The sequence below is a fragment of the Mya arenaria genome, chromosome 1 (assembly GCF_026914265.1).
Source record: "Mya arenaria isolate MELC-2E11 chromosome 1, ASM2691426v1".
In the NCBI taxonomy this organism is placed as follows: domain Eukaryota; kingdom Metazoa; phylum Mollusca; class Bivalvia; order Myida; family Myidae; genus Mya; species Mya arenaria.
In genome coordinates, this window is record NC_069122.1 from 22,311,775 (window position 1) to 22,336,171 (window position 24,397).

The following is a 24,397-nucleotide window of genomic DNA, read 5'->3' on the forward strand; positions in this document are numbered from 1 at the left end:
TTACATTATTATGAACACACATCCGCTGCCTACACCGAACTGTTACACTATTATACCGAACTGTTACATTATTATGAACACACATCCGCCGCCTACACCAAACTGTTACACTATTATGAACACACATCCGCCGCCTACACCGAACTGTTACATTATTATGAACACACATCCGCTGCCTACACCGAACTGTTACACTATTATACCGAACTGTTACATTATTATGAACACACATCCGCCGCCTACACCAAACTGTTACACTATTATGAACACACATCCGCCGCCTACACCGAACTGTTACACTATTATGAACACACATCCGCCGCCTACACCGAACTGTTACACTATTATGAACACACATCTGCCGCCTACACTGAACTGTTACACTATTATGAACACACATCCGCCGCCTACAGCTGACTGTTACATTATTATGAACACACATCAGCCGCCTACACCGAACTGTTACACTATTATGAACACACATCCGCCGCCTACACCGAACTGTTACATTATTATGAACACACATCCGCCGCCTACACCCAACTGTTACACTATTATGAACACACATCCGCCGCCTACAGCAGACCATTATAGTACTTGTGGATCTAAACACATTACAGAACTCTTTGCTAAATGCTCATACACACCTTGGTAAAGTCGAGTGTTCCATCCAGGACCATGAATTCTCGCTCTACCTTGCCATCCTGTTCCTCCACAGCCAGCCACTTCTCACACAGGAACATATACTGGACCCCTGCAGGAACATACAGGATATAATATAACATATTATACAACTGAACACAAATCAAAGGATTTTACACATTTCTTTGCCACATTTTTGTAATATTCTATCTGCAATTTAAATTGCTCCGGAACATATTTAAACAGATAATAAAAATGCCTTTAAAAACTTTAAATTATCATCTTGTTATTGTAAAAAACGTCAATGGAATAATGTAAAACAAGAAACAAAGCTACATACCAATGTGGAGTGAATTGTTATTGGGAATATGTTGAGGATGATACCTTGTTCTGCCCCCATCACACTAGGCAACATTCCCACTACATCCTCAAAAATCTGACAGGACGCAGTTAGAACTTGGTCAACGTAGAAGGAACGCAGTAGACACCGATAAGGACATGGCATGGGCTTTATGGACATGAAGGACGTGAGCGAACTTTAAACATGTTAAAAAAAAAAGGTAGTGAGGACGTGGTCGAATGAGGAGGTAGTAAGAACTTAATGAAAATGTAGAAACAAAAGCTTTGAGGTAGTGCCAGGGTAACTAAAACCTAGTAGGAACTTGATTGATGTAGTAAAAGAGTGGCACTGGACGGCAAATATTGAACGGCGTTTTCATTGTGCCATGTTGTAGAAGAAATTGTTTGGTAGTTAATATGTTCTTTCTGCGCTGAACATGTCTTAGACACATTTGCATCAGGTTTTTACCATGTACTGTCAGGTTTGAACAGTGATCATGTATAAATACGGGATTCAAATTCCATATAACTTCATTTTATACGTACACTAGATATGATTGAAAAATAGGCCAGTTTTAAAACGAACATGGTAATTCCATCTTGATCACTTTCAGAAATAAATTCAGGTCATATGAATGTAATGAGGATGTGATAAGCACTTGGTTAGCGCATGGTGCAATCTTCCTTGTCATTGTAAGAACATTCAAAGAACACATTGGACATGGTTTCGATGTAGTGCACACGCATTAAGAACGCATTGGAAGTGGTGCGCGTGTGAAGATATTTACCATTAAGAACATATTTGAAACGTGTGAGACGCAAGGACGCACTACGGATATAGTATGAACTTGAGAATTTGAATTTGACTGCATCCTCGCTGCGATCTTCGAAATTGCCCGAAAATAGTGCAGTCTTCATGGTCTTCCACTTGTGTGATGGGGGTATTATGACCATTTCTTCTTTGACAATTTCAGAGTTACCACTTTTTGCTTTTAGGCTGCATACCTGTAATAAGGTCCCTGACGATGACCCTGGAGAGATACCAGCTTGGGGAGGGGCCAAAGTTGTTATGCCAGACCTGTACCTTCCAGATACGCCCTATACTGTCTGGCAGCCTGCCACAATATTAGTAATCTATTATGTATGCTAAACTTAAATTGTAAAACTTCAAAATATATACTATACTTCTGGCAACCTGATTTTTTTTAGCATATCTTTGTGGAGCAATAAAAGCCAGGGGAAAACTGAAGTAGTACTTGTAAACAGTTATTTGTTTCAATCAGTTTGTATATACATGTATTTATAATGATAAAATTTTTATATACAAATATGCCACTCACATACAAAATGCTTCAATGCTAGCACTGGCTAAGCTTAAATTTAAAAAAAAAATCACTAACGTGAGAATGAACTTGTCTCTCGAGTTCCGTTCAAACATGGGCCGATCATCTTCACTGATCAACTCCCGTGTTTCCGACATGCCCTCCTCCCCATGCAGAATAATGCTGATCTGTGAAATAACAAATCTTATTTTATACATGAAAACATTGCATGTTTGCATGTTTTCCATATTGCACAACATGCTTTTCAGTAATGCCCAGTCACGTTTTTAATACATTTTTTAGATTTGTTTTGGTTATTTTAACCAAAAACAGAAATGAATATGTATAAGATAAAAATAAAAATAAGCAACAGCTGCCCCTGATTTGAAATCCAAAGGGTGCAGCATTGACCTCCAAGTGTGACCTTGAACTTTGGAATGAGAGATTGAATTTTATGTTTGACACACCTTTCAATGCTGTTCTACAATTCTGTATTGCTATCAAATCCATATGTGCAATAATTACCTCAGTGCCCTTGACCTTTGAATGAAGGCAAGAATTTATGTACAACATACCAGTCCCACAGTGCTATACAAATCTGTGAAGCTTTATTGAATTTCCATCTATAGTAACAAGGTTATGGCTGACACATGAAGCATTGCAATGGAATCCATATTGTGCAATATCCACCTCCAAGTGTAAGTTTCAAAACTAGATCGACTTTCTTTCCCATGGTACTCTACAATTCTCTGAATTTGATTTAATTCCCATTTATGGTTAAAATTATATGAATGAGACACAAAATATTGCTATGTGACCTTCAAGTGTGTGATCAGAGCATGAATTTTAAGGAAAACAAACCTTGCACACTGCTCTATAATTATGTAAAGTTTGATTGATTAATAGTTTAAAAGTTGCACCTGAGATACAAAGTATTGCAATTCAATCCATATTGTGCAATGCATTAAGTTCAGTCAGTCATCTTAAAGGTTGACATAATAATAGCTTAGACAAAAATTATTGCTTTAAAATCCACCTTGTGTAACATTGACCTCCAAGTGAAATTGAACTGAATTTTAAGGTCATACATGACTGCGAAATGCTAGAAATGGCATTTTTTTTTTCCAATCTGAAGTGTTGCTTGTTTGCATTGTAATGTATGGGGAATTAATTAGCAGTGTATAACCTGTAAGTGTAATGGTAGAAGATTGTTGATCTATGGTAAGTGTAATGATAGACGCTGGCTAATCCATGGTAAGTGTAATGGTACAAGATGGCTGATCTATAGTAAGTGTAATGGTAGAAGATTGTTGATCTATGGTAAGTGTAATGATAGAAGATGGCTGATCTATAGTAAGTGTAATGGTAGATGCTGGCTAATCCATGGTAAGTGTAATGGTAGAAGATTGTTGATCTATGGTAAGTGTAATGATAGACGCTGGCTAATCCATGGTAAGTGTAATGGTACAAGATGGCTGATCTATAGTAAGTGTAATGGTAGAAGATTGTTGATCTATGGTAAGTGTAATGATAGAAGATGGCTGATCTATAGTAAGTGTAATGGTGGATGCTGGCTAATCCATGGTAAGTGTAATGGTAGAAGATTGTTGATCTATGGTAAGTGTAATGATAGAAGATGGCTGATCTATAGTAAGTGTAATGATAGACGCTGGCTAATCCATGGTAAGTGTAATGGTAGAAGATTGTTGATCCATGGTAAGTGTAATGATAGACGCTGGCTAATCCATGGTAAGTGTAATGGTAGAAGATGGCTGATCTATGGTAAGTGTAATGGTAGAAGATTGTTGATCTATGGTAAGTGTAATGGTACAAGATGGCTGATCTATAGTAAGTGTAATGGTAGACGCTGGCTAATCCATGGTAAGTGTAATGGTAGAAGATTGTTGATCTGTGGTAAGTGTAATGATAGAAGATGGCTGATCTATAGTAAGTGTAATGGTAGACGCTGGCTAATCCATGGTAAGTGTAATGGTAGAAGATTGTTGATCCATGGTAAGTGTAATGATAGACGCTGGCTAATCCATGGTAAGTGTAATGGTAGAAGATGGCTGATCTATGGTAAGTGTAATGATAGAAGATGGCTGATCTATGGTAAGTGTAATGATAGAAGATGGCTGATCTATAGTAAGTGTAATGGTAGAAGATTGTTGATATATGGTAAGTGTAATGATAGACGCTGGCTAATCCATGGTAAGTGTAATGGTAGAAAATGGCTGATCTATAGTAAGTGTAATGGTAGAAGATTGTTGATCCATGGTAAGTGTAATGATAGACGCTGGCTAATCCATGGTAAGTGTAATGGTAGAAGATGGCTGATCTATGGTAAGTGTAATGGTAGACGATTGTTGATCTATGGTAAGTGTAATGATAGAAGATTGCTGATCTATAGTAAGTGTAATGGTAGAAGATTGTTGATCTACGGTAAGTGTAATGGTAGAAGATGGCTGATCTATAGTAAGTGTAATGGTAGACGCTGGCTAATCCATGGTAAGTGTAATGGTAGAAGATTGTTGATCTATGGTAAGTGTAATGATAGACGCTGGCTAATCCATGGTAAGTGTAATGGTAGAAGATGGCTGATCTATGGTAAGTGTAATGGTAGAAGATTGTTGATCTATGGTAAGTGTAATGGCAGAAGATGGCTGATCTATAGTAAGTGTAATGGTAGATGCTGGCTAATCCATGGTAAGTGTAATGGTAGAAGATTGTTGATCTATGGTAAGTGTAATGATAGAAGATGGCTGATCTATAGTAAGTGTAATGGTAGAAGATGGCTGATCTATGGTAAGTGTGATGGTAGAAGATTGTTGATCCATGGTAAGTGTAATGGTAGAAGATGGCTGATCTATGATAAGTGTAATGGTAGAAGATTGCTTATCCATGGTAAGTGTAATGGTAGAATATGACTGATCCATGGTAAGTGTAATGGTAGAAGATTGTTGATCCATGGTAAGTGTAACGGTAGAAGATTGCTGATCCATGGTAAGTGTAATGGTAGAAGATTGCTAATCCATGGTAAGTGTAATGGTAGAAGATTGTTGATCTATGGTAAGTGTAATGGTAGAAGATTGCTGATCCATGGTAAGTGTAATGGTAGAATATTGCTTATCCATGGTAAGTGTAATGGTAGAAGATTGCTTATCCATGGTAAGTGTAATGGTAGAAGATTGCTGATCCATGGTAAGTGTAATGGTAGACACTGGCTAATCCATGATAAGTGTAATGGTAGAAGATAGCTGATCTATGGTAAGTGTAATGGTAGAAGATGGCTGATCTATAGTATGTGTAATGGTAGAAGATGGCTGATCTTTGGTAAGTGTGTGGTAGAAGATTGTCGATCCATGGTAAGTGTAATGGTAGAAGATGGCTGATCCATGGTAAGTTTACTGGTAGACACTGGTTAATCCATGTTTAGTGTAATGGTAGAAGATTGCTGATCTATGGTAAATGTATGGTAGAAGATTGCTGATCCATGGTTAGTGTAATGGTAGAAGATTGCTGATCCATGGTTAGTGTAATGGTAGAAGATTGCTGATCTATTGTAAGTGTAATGGTAGACGCTGGCTAATCCATGGTAAGTGTAATGGTAGAAGATAGCTAATCTATTGTAAATGTAATGGTAGACACTGGCCAATCCATGGTTAATATAATGGTAGAAGATGGCTGATCCATGGTAAGTGTAGTGGTAGAAGATGGTTGATCTATGGTTAGTGTAATGGTAGAAGATTGCTGATCTATGGTAAGTATTATGGTAGAAGATTGCTGACCAATAGTATGTAAAATGATTGATGATAGCTGATGAATGAAGGATAATTGATGTATGTTTAATGGCTGATGTTTGTGGATCTTTATTCAAGCCAACATAATACAGAATAAACCATCAGAATGTATTGCACACTCACATATGGAGCATCATACCTTTGAAGTTGTTCCTGCATTTCTCCAAAACCCAGTTTCCATGGTGATTTCATATTTCTGCTGGTCAAGGGGTGTGTTGTCTAGGAGATATACAATGCCTCCCTTCCTGTTGTCATGCAGGTCACCATGGTAACAACAGAACAGTAGCAGGACATATAGCAACACAACTATGCCTAGCAGAGTCAGGGCAACTGGGTTTTCATTGGGACTGAAATGTGAAAATAAAACACACACAAAAATGAAATAAATTAAACCCTATATGTTTTACTCCTTGAAAAAAGTTTAAATTTTCTGACAGTATTAGAAAAAAAAATGCCTTAATGTTATTGTCACCTAACAGAAACACAAATTTTCAACAGTTGCCTTTGAAAGAGCATATTTGCATACTTCACAGAATATTTAAATATTATTGTCCAGCAAGTTGAAACAAAAGAAACATGTGCATTTAACTAAATTTAATCTTAATCTTTCCTAGCATGAACGATTTTGTAAGAAGTGTTATTCCAAATTTGATAACATGTTCCTTACAAATTATATAGATAGCCAGAACAGAGACCAAAGTTCCGGATAAGGTTTCATATTTAATTGAGTACTACTCTATACCTGTAATTATTTGGGTATTCCACATAATATTAGCAAGCAAGCATATACTATCTTTAATTTTTTAAGTTAATTTGTTTTATAGTAACATGACTATAATTACAAAATGTAGGTTGAAAGCCTTTCTACGCTTAATGCGCTTTGATTTTTATGATTAGCGTAAACCTTTAACAAAAAGTCTTATCTAGCTTTTCTGAAAACAAACCAGTCTCTTAAAAAACTGAATACTAAATGAGTGACATTCTATGTAGAAAATAGACACTAGAGCCTCCTTAGTCCATTCTGGACCATTCTCAAAAGAAAGATAGATATCCACTGCAAAAAGAGATCAAATAACACTTGTATTTAAGTGTGTTGATCATGGGAATCACCCAGAATGCATCATTTTCTGATACCAAATGTCAAGAATACTTGTACAGCGTATGAAATATGTTGCTTAAGCTTGTTTCCTGTAGTCGAAATTAAAACTTTTCAGCAAGACCCTTGATCCTAAACAATGTGTTGTTTTTTTCAATTAATTAGCCCAAAACCTATCTGTCTGCTGACACCTAAACATAGCAAGGATGGCCTAATACCCCTGTCATTGATGATCATATAGAATCCAAGATGGCTTACATAACATTGTATGGTTTTAATGAACTTTATAATAGCAAAAACAAACCATGACTGAACAACTTAAAAAGAACATGATCGTTATACACAGTATTTACATTTATGTAAATGGTAAGAAAGACCACCAACATTGGAGCCAAGTAGAGTAAGCATGTGACCCATCAAGAAACAAAAAATGTCACCGAAACATGATAAATGACCCCGGATGGCCTCATCATGTTTTCACGGTTTTAACTTGAAGTAACAATAAAAACCTTCCCAAACCGTGAGTGAGCAGTCAAACATTTATTCTCACCCCAAGTGCTTCAAGAAGTTAACCGTTAAATGCTGCAGTAATGCATTTGAATTTGTGTTGATATCGGAAATACTGAATATATGCATGAAGGAAATGGACTTATAACACAATCTTTCATTTCACAATATTTTGATAATTATTGATGAGTGAATTTGCATCGGAATTTACTAAAAAATCAGAATTTGTGTTATTTCTGACATAAACTGATCAGCTGAACATAAGGTATGTAAATGTTACAGACATTTTCCTAAAATTGTATATTTCCATCGAATATAAAATAAACAATTTTATTGATGTTCTAACCGCTTTGAATTTGTGTTGTTAGTAGTTCAAAGTTCAATGTTTTTACAATTAATAAAGCAATTTAAAAGACATAAATATCTGTGTTTTGCACAATGTTACTGCCATATATGTTGTATACCCATATACATATCAACAATAAGTGTACTTATAAAAGGTAAATGATTCATTTAATATCCATTTAAACTCTGCAGTGAGATGTTACCTGAAGAAGCCCTCTATGTCGGTGAAGGAGAGCTTGTTGGGCGTGAGTTGCAGACTGGCTCCAAACATTGTCGACTGGTTACAGCTACACTCTGTTACCTGTAACAAGGCACAATTCTATGACCAACATACTATTCACATTGTATTCATGATTTGATGTCTTATGCCACAATAATTAGAAGTTCTTCTGCATTGTGTATTAGGGTTTCTTAGCCACCAATGAGCATACATGTATTTTACATGTAACTTTAACCATAAAAGTTAAGTTCCTTACTAAGAATGATTCATTGTTATATTACATACATGAGGTTAGTGGAGCCAAACCATTCAATGACCTATTTCATGAACACTTCAAACACCATGATATAAATAGTTATACTCTTACAAGACAATACAGTTATACTGGCTAAGTCAGAATTGCCACTCATGGATCTTGTACCTTAGACCACGCTCACTCTAATCCAACCAATCAGCATTCGCTATTTTATTGCTCCATTTCTCATATACATGTTGTACCATCAGAAATATATATACAACTCCTAAAACACAATTTCCTGAGGCAAATGGATCACATTTGATAAACAGTTAAGCATGAAACTGTATTCATAGGCCAAGAAAAATAATCTGCATTATTTTCAGTCACCTTTTTTTTTAAACTTCTTTCATGATCTAATAATAATCATTGAATAAATTCTAAATGCATGTTTTGGTTAAACGAATGTTACACAAAGTGGCAACAGTATTTTATACTGGAACAATAACTATAATGGGATGTAAATAGACAAATTAAGTGGTATTTAAGTTTCTAAAAATTAGTTGTTACCACGTTTGGTTTAGTTACATATTCAAAAAAGGTTCAATGCTATATACTATTATCATGAATAACATTATAGTTTGTACAGGTCACATTCTTCAATTGTACTGATTTATTTATATGCTGATAATGAAAACTTTAAACAGTTATCAAGTTTTATGGTTTGACTGTTCATCAGTAGGTATCTATTTCGTCTCAAAAAAACCATTAATACTGTATACATCGGCTATATAAGATAAAGAACAATGAAAAACAATCAAATGCCAGTTGCAAATTGATTATATTGATCATGTTGAATTCCGTCTAAAACAAAAATGAACTGTATTATGACACAAGTATAGTTATCAAAACCCTTACTCGAGTCATTCATGACAAAACTATTATATAACAGTACGAAATGCACCTATAGTAGTTTTTCCCCAATAGGTAAGGGTCGGGGCATGGTGTGTTTAGCTCGAACTCAAAGGATATTTAGACAACCTGTTGATTGCGTAAAATTATTTTGGCATAAAGAAAATCCAAGGGTGGCGTTCTCAACCTCGACTGTGGTGTATTGTCCAATGTATCAATATCAGGTCAACCCGAAAGATCACCCTTCCACTGCACCAATGACTGAGCAATATTTACGAAAAACACTTACTTGTGCATGATGCTGTTCTCAATTTACTTATCTCTATGAGCAGACACTAGTGTTGGTAACTAGTTCAATGGTGACAATTATACATCCAAACATCAATTATTAATACCGAGAAAAAACATTACATCATTTCCCAAATTAATTCTCTAACCATGGAAAATTCTTGTTTGAGCCAAACCAAATCACGCATTGTTTGCGGTATACAAAGTTAAATGGTTTTAAGATTTTATGAGTCTTAAGATTGAAGACAAGAACCGAACCTCATTGCTTTAGTTCACGTGGTCTAAGTCGGCTACGCTCAGGTATATATCTCATAGATGCATCCACTTGTTGTCTATCCTATACTTGAAGCTTAACAATTTCCTTCCCAGAGCAGCTTTGATTGTTTCTGTTTGCAAATTACAAAGGCATACCTCAAGGGAGGAGGAAGGTGTGATGAAACAGCCATCTGGTAGCCACAGCTCTTTGTGGCTGTTCCAGTAGAGGCACTGCCCCCACCACAGTTTGAGTGAGTAGTTTCTGTGTGTCACCTCCAGTGGTCGTTGCCGTCCTGTGTTGAAGGTTGAGTCAACCAGGCCAATGTAATACAATCCTGTGTCTGCAAATAACAATGTCTTTGTAATAAAAACTAAACTCATTAGATTGGTTAAGTTTGAATTAAATATATAATGAACCATTTTCTTTTCAGCTAGAAATGTTAACGTTAAAATTTATCATCTTTCTTGACTTAACTGTCCATATTACTTGAAACATAACAAAAACATTATGAATAACAAAACATTTAATGGATGCAATGTAACATTTATCACTATAAAGGAGTCCAAACCCCTGTTGTAGTTGCCAAAATCCGTTATAAAAGAAACCAGATCTCACTCAGTCACACTCAAGTCTTGATCAGTACCATGTAAGAATGGTCATAGACCTAACAGGCTATCCTCTATAAATAAAATATGAAATAAACTATACACAATTATTATTTTTCAAAAAACCCCCATAAGAACCCATGTTCAAGGCGCTTCGGCTCAAGGCCAAGGTTAAAGGTCAAAGGTTCACAGTCTCACATTGCATTAAACTAAGCTTCATACTAGTAAATCTGAATTGAAATCTGAGATTATGGGCTTAAAGCTGCACTCCCACAGATTGAACGTTTTGACAACTTTTTTATTTTTCTTCTTGGAACGAGCCAATTTTTGCGAATATCCATGGAAATCAGTTATATAAGTCTGCTGTCAAAATATCAGATCCCATAATTTTATATTTAAGTTCAAAAATTGATGTTTTATGTATAATTCTTAAACTGTTAGTAACGGTTTAAGCCATAAAACAATAATTTTCGAATGGAAATATGAAAATCCACGATCTGATTTTTTGTCAGTAATCTTATATCATTGTTTTGAAGATATTTTCGCAAAAACTTGCTCTTTCCAAGACAAAAAAAAATAAAAAGATTTTGTCAAAACGTTCAATCTGTGAGAGTGCAGCTTTAAGACTAAATCTTACAATAAAGGCTGAACTTCTTCTGTCAATCATTGAAAACCTGGTTTCACTGCAGCAAATTTTCTGTTAACTACAATTCACCAATATGTTTAAATAATTCACTTAAAGTACGAAATAAATAACTGCTTCACAAGTTATAAGTATAGAATTGTTGTCAATTTCAAAGTATTTATCTTAAACTGATAAATAATGGGTTAGGTACTATTGTCAATAAAACTTGTATCAACTGAGAAGGAATAAAAATGGAACAACAGCTATCTCAGACACGTGACAAATACCCCATTTGGCCTTGTGACAAATACCCCATTTGGCCTTGTGACAAATACCCCATTTGGCCTTGTGACAAATACCCCATTTGGCCTTGTCGATCGATTGCAATAGCCATAATTTGTAAATTATTACAGATACAATGAAATCCCAGTATCCATATTGTACAATATTGACCTCCATGTGTGACCATGACCTTTCAGATAAAAGCACCAAATTTATATGTGATATACAAACTTATGGAGCAATGCAAATATGTGGAAATCAATTGAATTTCTATTAATAGTTAAAAAGTCATGGCTGTGACATACATTATCATTTTAATATCCATATTGTATAAAATTAACCTTCAAGTGACCTTGACCTTTCAGATAAGAACACATAATAGTTTGTGTATTACACCGTCTCATGGCTCTCTATAAAAGTGTTAAGTTTGATTGAATTTCCATTGATGGTTAAAAAGTTACAGCTGAGAAAATAATTATTGCTTTGAAATCCATATTTGATCACATTAACCTGCACGCATAACTTTGGCATTTGATTGAGATAAGAGTTTGGATTTTATGCACGACATACCTTCCCATGAAACTCTTTTGTGAGGTTTAAATGATATCCCATCTTTGATAACAAAGTCATTACTGATACAAGGTTGAAAGGGACTTAAACATAGAAGAAGGAACGGACGGATGATTTAACAAACAGACAGACAGAGGAAATACTATATGCCACCCTTCAGGGGCACACGAAGGGCATAAACTCATGTATTATAAATCTTAGTTTTCTTCAAAAAATAAAGTGTTTAGCAGGTAAAAAGTTGCCTTCTTTTGATAGCAGGGATTGTTTAATATAACAAGAGCACCACAGAGGGAATGCCAACGCTTGTCTTTTTTTTCAGTTAAACCAGAGGCATCCTCAATAATTATTAATGCCTGAAATATGTGCTGTTTGTGTGCGTATTGTCTCTTGCAACATGTCTACTTAGTATTATTGGGATATCTCAAACTGCTTTTGAGGTATGGCCAAGGTCGAAGTTTTTGCACTGCAACTACAACCCCAATTCCAAGGGTATAATGACTATTTGTTCTTCATAAAACAGACAAAGAGGATAACTAGAGAATGCTTTTTTTTAATTTAAAGCCCTTGTTTACACCATTGTGTGGTCGTAGGTGAGGAATAATGAATGATGGATATAAACTTGAACTGAAGACAAACTAACATAGAGGTCATCTACTGATCATGACCAACCTGCATACCAAGTATGAGGTTCCTGGGTCCAAGTGTTCTTTAGTTATTGAGTGGAAACCAGGTGTGATGTACAGACTGGTGACCAACAAATTGTATTTTACCTGAAAGTCACTGTGGCCTTGACCTACTGACCTTAAAACAATAGGGGTCAAGACCAACTAGCAAACCAAGTATGAAGTTTCTGGGCCTAAGCGTTCTTTAGTTATTAAGCGGAAACTGTTATTTTACCCCAAAGTCACCTTGACCTATTACCTTCTGGCCTGAAAGTCATTATAGGTCATCTACCAATTATAACAAACTAAAATACCAAGTATGAAGTTCCTGGGTGCAAGCGTTCTTTAGTTATTGAGCGTAAACTTTTTTTTTTTACCTCATGGTCACTGCGACCTATTCTGCGCCTGCGACCTTTTACCTACTGATCCCAAACTCAAAAGGGGTTATTTTTTGGTAATGATTAACAAAAAGCGAACTAAAAACGCACTTTCAAGAAGTGCGTATTCTTTCTCAAAAAACGCACTTAAGTGCGTTTTAACTACGCTTTTTGGAGGTAAAAAACGCACTTTCAGAAAAGACGCACTCAACTGCGTTTTAAGTGCGCACTTTAGGGTTAAAAACGCAGTTAAACGCACTTCTTTGTGGAGTGCGTTTTTTTCCGCACTTTTAAGTGCGTTTTTACACAGAAGTGCGTTTTGAGTGCGTTTTTTATTAAAAAAAACACGGTTTAAACACACTTAGTGCGTTTTTTTGTGTAAGTTCGTTTTAAGTATATTTTTTTTGGTTAAAAAACGCACTTAAAATACACTCAAGTGCGTTTTTAGTGCGTTTTCTGTAAAAAGCGCAGAAAAAAATATGCTTAAGTGCGCTTTTCTGTTCAATTTATTCACTTTTTACGCACTCGTTAAGAAAAATACGCTTAAAACGCAGTGCCAATACCGCTGCGTTTAACGTTAACGCGCGTTTTCCGCACTTTTTTGAGAAGGGATAAACCACTGAAAACCAGACGTCCTCTGCCCACAGGAAAGCTTAAATGTTGAGTTGTGTATCATGTAGTGAAATGTGAAAGATATTAAGGAATGAATTGTGGGGTTGATGTCATTATCGGGGTATGAACGCAAATGGGCTGGTCAAAGTGTGTGGAGTCCAAAGGACTCCAAAAGTACTTTGACCAGCCCAATTGCATTCATATCCCGATAATCACATCAAACCCACAATTTATTACTTATATTTACACCAATAGTTCATTATTTCATTCAAGAATTGTTTAAACAATTCTTCATTTCATTTAAGAAACCTTTCAGTAATCTTTTCTTACACATTCTGTATATGGAACGACCCGACTGTAACCGGAAACATTTTATCAAATGACGTCACAATAACGCGGGAAAAGATCAATTACTTGAAATCACTTTTAAACGTAAAATTGAAACACTTATGACAACAATACATTTAACATATCATAAATTAACAATTTCTAAAATGTTGATTTATATTTTACGGGCCTTGCTGAGACAATACAAACAATAACAAGATGAACAATTTTCATGTATATTGTTATGCGATGAATTTGCGAAGCGAACATATACGAAGATGTTGGGTTCATCGGATGATAACAGCAATTGCCAAAAGGCAGTTCAGGAATGAAAGTTGAGGTGTAAATATTGGGAGGTGAACAACAGCCTATGCCGACCAACATTCCTATAAAGTTTCGTCAGTGCAGGTGCAAAACTTTTTGTGCTACATTAAATTGACAGATAATCTTTTAGACCATGATTTATTTATTCAAGGGCCACATCTCATGTAAGACCAAGTGAAATGTGACAGAAATGGCAAGTGCACAACATGTGGTAGAGGCTTTACTTTTGGAGCAACATACAACACATGATGTTAAGACAGGAACAGATAGGTTAAACACAACTCCTATTCAGCCTAAGATTTAATTATATCTATTAAACTTGTGGTATACTTCTAACATATTTATTTAAAGAAGGCTACACATTATGACAAGACAAATGCTTCATAAAAAACACACTAGAATTCCTGGGAACTGGATGTGTCACCTGATGGAAGCATCCATCATTGTCAAACCTAATATTATACCAGTTTGAATGTAAATGGGGAATAACTGTGTTGAAAACAGAGAACTTTGTCTGATTGTTTGCAAGAAGTAAGCCAACTGTGTATTTCAATGTAAAATTGGAGTTACTTTGAAGTATCTGGGACAATTCATCTGAGGATAAAACTTGACTTTGATATTTAAACCACAAACACTCTTGGCCAGTTTCATCATGAATACATAATTGGAGAAAAAATTAGGGTGTATGTGACCCCCTCCCCCACTTGGAAACAAGAATATGGTTTATAAACAGGAATCTGGAACTCCCCTTATCATTGGACTGGAATCTGGAATAATATTTATTAAATATTTTGAAAAGGACCAAAGCTTTTTTATTTTCTGTATTCCTATGCTTTCAACATTTAATAATTTCTAACATTGATCAGTAATTAAACATTGTTATTTCATTACAGTATAATATTCATGCAAGGCAATGTAGCAATGTCACTAACAGCTAGCTCTTCACATATGCTATCTACACACCAATGCTATCACTCTATCAATCCTAACTGAAACCATTTTTCTTTATATGGGAATGGTGACTTTGAGCTTCACATCCCCAAAAAAGCATTCCCAAACTAGCTCTTCACTTAAACCTACATAACAATTTTACTTATTATCCATCAATTTTAACTTAAGTTCGTGGTTAAAAATGATATCAAAGCGGAGTTATGGTTCCTATGCACTGCATCTCTCCTAAATAAGATTTATCTGTACATTAAATTTGAGGTCAATACCTCAAGGAGTTATGTTCCAGACAAAAAAATAAGTAAGCAAGTTAGCAAAGGGCAACAACTCTCAAAATACCAAAGACAACATTATTGTTTCTGTAAAGTGCACCCCTCTTGAAAAAGATCTCCCTGCATATGAAGTTTGAAGTCAATACCTTGAGGACTTCAGGAGTTATGCTCTGTTAATTAAACTGCATCAAGTAAGTTATCTTAGTGTTTTATCCATATTATAGCATATTAATTATTTGTTTACCAGCTTAGCATTCAATAACCTATAATATTAAAGATTTCAGTAAAATATCTTAATTTTATAAAACTTTCACACAAATTTGTTAATAACAATCAATACCAAAAAAGAATTTTGTTTCAAAAACAGAATGCATCAAGCCGGGATCCCAGTATTTGCAGATTAGCCCGGACCCACAACACCATAAAGACAGATTATTGAAGTTTTTTCAAGAATTTTAACAATTAAAAGCAATTTTTAATTTTGGGAGAGTTTGTAAGTTTTTATGCAAAGTGTTTACATTCACCGCATTTGTGTAAGAAAGTGACATTCCTTGTTAAAATGAACACAACGAGAGTTTACCGGAAAGAAAAAATTGACATTTACTCTACTTTTACCGCATAACAAAAACTACGTAGTTACCGGAAGTAACATTAGCCACATAGATTTTGGACAACCACTATCGATTGTCACGACATAGGATTGTCAGCGACGATTTATCGTTTCATCACTAATGATGATATATGAAAATCCCCCTGCCCTGGTTAAGGGCGGAATCCCCTAGTTTTTCTGAGAAAAATCCCCTGGAAAGCCTTCCATAAATGTGGTATGTATACGGTTCAGCTTCCTTCAAACAGAACACACAAATGCCATTCCCTCATCCTATGACATCCTGCAAATAGGTTCAATTCACAGGCAAAGGCCTCTACAAATATCCAAACAAAAATACACACATGATGAGGAACAAAAGGACACTTGCAATCAAAAGGGCATTCAAGTTTCTATATTTGAGCAGGCAATTTATTATTTGCTAAAGTCATTGTTGTTAGTCTGTCTTCAACTATCATGCATAACTTCATCATGCTCAAGGCATGAGCTCACCATTCAATGACCCAGGTGGCAAAAAAATGTCAAGGACATTCTCATCAATGCCAAGGTCATACTTGAATTTATAGTTGCTAGGTGATGGTGGTTTCAGAAAACTGCAAGAAAAATAAACAATGCATATAAAACAATGAAATGTGCTACTGCCTAAAAATTTTGAAATTATTTTCATAACTTTTTGTCCACATTCAACAATCATTTTCTAAATTATACTTTGTGGATGACAAAAATGAAAGAAATTGCAGCAAATATCCCATTAAGGTCTTGTTGAAATTGCCTCCCATGAATCAAGGTTCAACTTTATGATGCTACCATGCCTCAATTTAAAGGTTATTTTATCTTGAATTTCCTTTAAACTAAGGCACTTAAAATGACAAAGCAGTCTCTGGCAATTTAATTTCCTAGCACTTACCAATGCAGCATTATAACCCCATCAAAGGATCCATATTCCAGACAAAATATCGTATAACCAAATCTGATGGCTTCCGTCCTTTTTTGAACATGCGAGGTTTACATTTTAAATATGACTGCAAATTCCCAGAGACATGTTCTTCTAAATAACATATGTACATCTTTTTCCTCCCTATTTTGCGCTTTGTTTCCATGTTTTGTTCCATGTTTACTTGTGTTTCCAAGTCTCATCCTTATTTCACTGTCATATAATTATTACCCCTTCTCCATATCTTTTTCAATCAATTTCCATATATCTCTGACATTTTCCATATGTACCAGTTATATTTCATGTCTCTCCAGTCCTTTTCTATGTTTCTCTGTCATTTTGTATGTTACCTGGTATATTACATGTTTCTCCAAATCTGTTCCTTGCTTTCTAATCAGTTTCCATATCGCTAGTCCTTTCCCATGTTTCCAAATACCTTTCCTTGTTTCCAAATCCATTCCCAGATTTCTTATTTCCCCATCCATTTTAAATGCTTTCCATGTCCTTTTCTTAGTTTTCATGTCCATTATCATGAGTCCATATATTTTTCATGTTTGCTCATCTAATTTGTTTCAGATTTCAAAGTCCAACCCTGACCCATATTTCATCACTTGGAGTACTCAGGAGTTTAGACACACTTGAAACTTTGCTCACCTATACAGTCCAAGGTCTGAGCTAAAGATTCAAGCGCACCCATCCATCCTGTTCAAAATCTTGATAATTTATCCACCAGTCCAGTTTGTTACATTGTACATGTTATGGCTTATCAAGAATATGGACAGCCAAAAAAAAACTTGCCTATGCAATACCTTTAAATGCTAGAACATTCAAATTTATAAGATTTTTTTGGTTTTGTGGTATTGCTGTTTTTGTTCATTCAAAGAATCATAATTATACAGTAATCATCATTCAAAAGCACTTTGTGTATAAATAATAGTATATTCAGACAATGACGGGATTACACGTCGAGATTTCAATTTATTACACAAAAAATAATTCCAAAAAAAAACACTCCAATGTATGAACTATGTTGTAGTGCTATTGTGGAGTTTGATGCTTTTAACTACTTCGATGTCATTTGGAAGATTTTACAAAACCATATAATGTATAAATGTCAATTGTCTACAATTACTGCATTGTGATATATTCTAAATATGAACAAGTCTCTCTCCTCAGAAAACAGGTGACCTGCCCGAGATTTGCGCCATGAAACAATGACCTTAGGGTGAGAATCAATTACCATGCAGAGTGGAACAGAGGACATTTAACTTTGCTTGCTCATTTCCTACAGCTATAGGAGAATGTTGAACAATATCCGGTGTTAAAACAGAGCACATCCCCGTTAGCAGAAACCAATAGAAATCTCTCGCTTCATTACAGAGCTTTTTAATTTAGCAATTACATTAAAGAAATTCACAACACTGTAAATCAGTAGTCCACGCGAGCTGCAAAGGAAACAACTGAAAAATCAATTTTCCACTTATTTAATATCCACTTGTTTGGCATAATTCAATATTCTTTTCGGTAACAAAGCACTGAGCATCCAATATCACGGCATTCTGACTTAAAACTTGTAACCGCACAAATTACTTTTCTATCAATCAATCTCAGTATGATCATCCATATCAACAATTTAATAGAAAATACCAGTCCGCTATTACACATTTTAAGTTGTATTCCTTTTTAAGTTGTATTCCTGTTTTAGAGAAAAAACAACACATCAATAACATACAAACAAAACCCCAACTTTTACCACTTGACCAAAAAACGATGTTGAAAGGAATAGATCCCAGTTAAGTCTTAGTTTTAACAAAGAGAACAATTTTACAAAATAAATTCAGGAGAAAACTGGTATATTTCTATTAGCTGTATGGTACCATGAGCATGTCTGATATCCATTCCTTAGCTGATGATTCTCTTTACTGGAGTGGGAAGTAAATAAGCAAAGCCTGTAGCAGCCAAAATGATTCATAAATGAAAACGAAATGCATGTTTAACCAGACAGTTTCAACACAATATCTCCTTCCGGTTGCCATTTCAGCTGTTGTTGTTGATGAAGGTCTGCCCGAACCCTATAATGGCTGCATTATGGCTGACCCCGTCACATACCCAAGTTTCACTTAAACAAAATTTTGAACCCAAAGGGGGAATTTAATCCAGCTGCTGCTGTGAAGGTTTTTATGAGGGATGTCTTCAGGATTACATGTGAATAAATAGAGACCAATCCGCATAGCCAAAAGCTATTATTGTGTGATATTCACAACTAGAAGCAGATTTAAACCTCTTTGGCTTTCACAATTTTTGTTCTTCATACTTAAATGACCAATAGATACTTTAACGTTAAACTACTTCTCTATATTCTTTTAACCATTTTCTTTCTCCAAATCGCAAGTAATATTCACTTGCATACATGTACTTTGTCAACCCTGAGTTTTTCCATTTGTTATTACAATTGTAAAACTACTCCCTCCCTATGCCATATAACACTGTCTCAATAAATTACCCCCTCTGACTTATATCACTGTCTCCATAAACAACTCCTTATGACTTTTACAACTGTCTCCATAAAATACTCCCTATGCCATATAACACTGTCTCAATAAACTACTCCCTTTGACTTATATCACTGCCTCCATAAACAACTCCTTATGACTTGTACCACTGTCTCCATAAAATACTCCCTATGCCATATAACACTGTCTCAATAAACTACTCCCTTTGACTTATATCACTGCCTCCATAAACAACTCCTTATGACTTTTACAACTGTCTCCATAAAATACTCCCTATGCCATATAACACTGTCTCAATAAACTACTCCCTATGACTTGTAACACTGCCAGCATAAACTACTCCTTATGACTTGTACCACTGTCTGCATAAACTACTACTCCCTATGCCATATAACACTGTGTGCATAAACTACTCCCTATGACTTGTAACAATGTCTCCATAAACTACTCCCTATGACTTGTGACACTGTATCCATAAACTACTCCCTATGACTTGTAACACTGTGTGCATAAACTACTCCCTATGACTTGTAACAATATGTACATAAACTACTCCCTATGACTTGTAACACTGTCTCCATAAACTACTCCCTCATTTCTTGTAACACTGTCTCCATAAACTACTGCCTAAGACTTATAACACTGTCTCCATAAACTACTCCCTATGACTTGTAACAATGTCTCCATAAACTACTCCCTATGACTTGTAACAATGTCTCCATAAACTACTCCCTATGACCTGTAACATTGTCTGCATAAACTACTCCCTATGACTTGTAACATTGTCTGCATAAACTACTCCCTATGACTTGTAACACTGTATGCATAAACAATCCTATGACTTGTAACACTGTGTGCATAAACTACTGCCTATCACTTGTAACACTGTCTCCATAAACTACTCCCTTTGACTTACAACACTGTGTGCATAACCTACTTCATATGACTTGTAACAATGTGTGCAAAACGACTCCTTATGACTTGTTACACTGTCTGCATAAACTTCTCCCTTTGACTTAAAACACTGTCTCCATAAACTACTCCCTATGACTTGTAACACTGTCTGCATAAACTATTCCCTATGACTTATAAACACTGCCGGCATAAACTACTCTGTATGACTTATAACACTGCCTCCATAAACTACTCCCTATAACTTGTAACACTGTCTCCATAACTACTTCCAATGACTTATAACACTGTCTGCATTAATTATTCCCTATGACTTGTAACGCTGTCTCCATAAACTTCTGTCTATGACTTGTAACACTGTCTGCATAAACTACTCCGTATGTCTTGTAACGCTGTCACCATAAACTACTCCCTATGACTTATAACACTATGTGCATAAACTACTCCCTATGACATGTAACACTGCCAGCATAAACTATTTTCTATGACTTATAAACACTGCCGGCATAAACTACTCCCTATGACTTATAACACTGCCTCCATAAACTTCTCCCTTTGACTTGTAACACTGTCTCCTTAACTACTCCCCATGACTTATAACACTGTCTGCATTAATTATTCCCTATGACTTGTAACACTGTCTGCATAAACTTCTCCCTATGTCTTGTAACGCTGTCACCATAAACTACTCCCTATGACTTGTAACACTGTTTGCATAAACTACTCCCTATGACTTATAACACTGTTTGCATAAACTACTCCCTATGACTTGTAACACTGTTTGCATAAACTACTCCCTATGACTTATAACACTGTTTGCATAAACTACTCCCTATGACTTATAACACTGTTTGCATAAACTACTCCCTATGACTTATAACACTGTTTGCATAAACTACTCCCTATGACTTATAACACTGTTTGCATAAACTACTCCCTATGACTTGTAACACTATCTGCATAAACTACTCCCTATGACTTGTAACACTGTCTCCATAAACTACTCCCTATGACTTGTAACACTGTGTGCATAAGCTACTCCCTATGTCTTGTAACACTGTCTCCATAACAACTCCCCATGACTTATAACACTGTCTGCATTAATTATTCCCTTTGACTTGTAAAACTGTCTCCATAAACTTCTGTCTATGACTTGTAACACTGTCTGCATAAACTTCTCCCTATGTCTTGTAACGCTGTCACCATAAACTACTCCCTATGACTTGTAACACTGTGTGCATAAGCTACTCCCTATGTCTTGTAACACTGTATGCATAAACTACTCCCTATGTCTTTTAACACTATGTGCATAAACTACTCCCTATGACTTGTTACACTGTGTGCATAAACTACTCCCTATGACTTGTAACACTGTCTGCATAAACTACTCCTTGATTTGTAACACTGTCTGCATAAACTACTCCCTATGTCTTGTAACACTATGTGCATAAACTACTCCCTATGACTTGTTACACTGTGTGCATAAACTACTCCCAATGACTTGTAACACTGTCTGCATAAACTACTCCCTATGTCTTATAACACTGCCTCCATAAACTACTCCCTATGTCTTGTAAAACTGTTTCCATAAACTACTCCCTATGTCTTGTAACACTGTCTCCATAACCTACTCCCTATGATTTGTAACACTGTCTGCATAAACTACTCCTTATGTCTTGTAGCACTGTCTCCTTAAACTACTCCCTATGTCTTGTAACAATGTCTGCATAAACTTCTGCCTATGACTTATAACACTGCCAGCATAAACTACTCCTTATGACTAGTAACACTATGTGCATAAACTACTGCCTTTGACTTGCAACACTATGTGGATAAACTACTCCCTATTACTTGTAACACAGTCTCCATAAACTACTCCCTATGACTTGTAACACTGTGTGCATAAACAACTCCCTATGACTTGTAACACTGTGTGCATAAACTATTCCCTATGACTTATAACACTGTCTCCATAAACTACTCCCTAGGACTTATAACACTGTCTCCATAAACTACTCTCTTTGACTTGTAACAATGTCTCCATAAACTACTCCCTATGACTTGTAACACTGTGTGCATAAACAACTCCCTATGACTTGTAACACTGTGTGCATAAACTATTCCCTATGACTTATAACACTGTCTCCATAAACTACTCCCTAGGACTTATAACACTGTCTCCATAAACTACTCTCTTTGACTTGTAACAATGTCTCCATAAACTACTCCCTATGACTTATAACACTGTCTCCATAAAGTACTCCCTATGACTTATTACACCGTGTACATAAACTACTCCCTATAACGTCTTTATTAACTTATCCCTTTGACATGTAATACTGTCTCCATACATTTTAACTCAAGTTATAAGGCCATTCACTCTGGATGTTATGCTCCTCTGTCAACTTTTTGACCTTCCCTTTGTTTTGCAATCATTTCTTCACCCTGTGACTTGTAATACAATTAGGGATTATGAATGTGTGTTCTTCTATCTTTAACAAAAAAAATTCTTTCCAGGACTTGTTTCACTGTCCAGATGAAACCTTTAAGGCAGACACCTGTAGCTGTAAATTTCTAGGTTAACACCGCAGCTGTTACCTTCAAGGCGGACATCTGTAGCTGTAACCTTCAAGGCCAACATTTGTAGCTTTAACCTTCAAGGCGGACACCTGCAGCTGTAACCTTCAAGGCGGACATCTGTAGCTGTAACCTTTCAAGGCGGACATCTGTAGCTGTAACCTTTTAAGGCGGACATCTGTAGCTGTAACCTTTCAAGGTGGACATCTGTAGCTGTAACCTTTCAAGGCGGACATCTGTAGCTGTAACCTTTCAAGGCGGACATCTGTAGCTGTAACCTTCAAGGCCGACACCTGAAACTTTGCTCACCTGCAACTCTCAGGCTTGAGACAAAATCTTAGGCTCAGACTTAAAAGTCATATTCACTTTTATAATTGTGATAATATTAATGTTCAGTGGTATATTTCAAACAAAAACCTTTGCTTGTTTACAATTCTTCCTCAATGTTTAAGTAACACAGCCAGAGTTGCTCACCCAACCATTCCTTCCCACTTGAAACTTGTCCATTAGATTCCTTGTTTCATTGCCTGCTTCATAATACATTCCTCGTATGACCCTTCCCTTGTGCCTTCAAACAGTCCCATTTAGTTCCTTCTCAGGCAAATATTAGTTTCCTCGCAATGTTTCCTGTACTTACTATCACTTTTTTTTTAAATAGCATATTGATTTGCTAGTTTCTTGCCAAAGTAGACATTTTCTGCCCCTCCAGGCCTTCTATAACTTTAATATTCATAAGCAGAAGAAGACATATCCTTGTGGCTGTGATCATAATTGAATCATGTAGGAAAGAACAGAGTTTATCCTTGCATCATTTGTTATCTGCAGAACAGATCCTGTTGAAAACATTGTGTATGTCTTACATTTAACTGGAAATCTAGCCTCACCCCTGGGGCAACATCATCCTATCACATACCATCTCAATATTACCATTTTGGGTATACGTCTACAATAAGTATTAGAAGACTTTAGATTATCTACTACAGATACAATATAAAAATCAAAAAGCTATCAGAATAAAACCTTATTTAACAATAATACTCAAAATAACTTCAAAATATTTTAAATTTAAAAATTGAAAGCTCTTTCATTTTATTGATGGTTGGAATAGTCACAAACAGTCAACGTGTCACAAAAGGCTTAAACATTACACAAATGCCTGGTTATTTCACAAATGTCCCATTTATTTCAGAAGAGGTTGAATATTTTATAAGTAGGTATACAATTCTATGTATTTCATTCCAACTTTACAGGGCCGGAGGGTCTGGATGAGCATCCAGAGCAAAATGAC

The 24,397-nt window shown here is 35.7% G+C and overlaps 1 protein-coding gene across 4 annotated transcripts in view; it reads right to left on the bottom strand.

The window, feature by feature from the left end:
- The window catches only part of LOC128232845 (uncharacterized), a 383,378-nt gene that overhangs the window by 71,200 nt on the left and 287,781 nt on the right, over positions 1 to 24,397 (bottom strand). For all 4 annotated transcript variants that reach the window (XM_052946615.1, XM_052946639.1, XM_052946631.1 and 1 more), the window contains 7 exons: positions 16,666 to 16,766; positions 10,118 to 10,302; positions 8,255 to 8,352; positions 6,243 to 6,450; positions 2,382 to 2,491; positions 1,987 to 2,096; positions 648 to 754 (listed from right to left, as the gene is read on the bottom strand). In XM_052946615.1, coding sequence (XP_052802575.1) covers positions 648 to 754; positions 1,987 to 2,096; positions 2,382 to 2,491; positions 6,243 to 6,450; positions 8,255 to 8,352; positions 10,118 to 10,302; positions 16,666 to 16,766 — 919 coding nt within the window. The remainder of the gene's footprint in view (positions 1 to 647; positions 755 to 1,986; positions 2,097 to 2,381; positions 2,492 to 6,242; positions 6,451 to 8,254; positions 8,353 to 10,117; positions 10,303 to 16,665; positions 16,767 to 24,397) is intronic.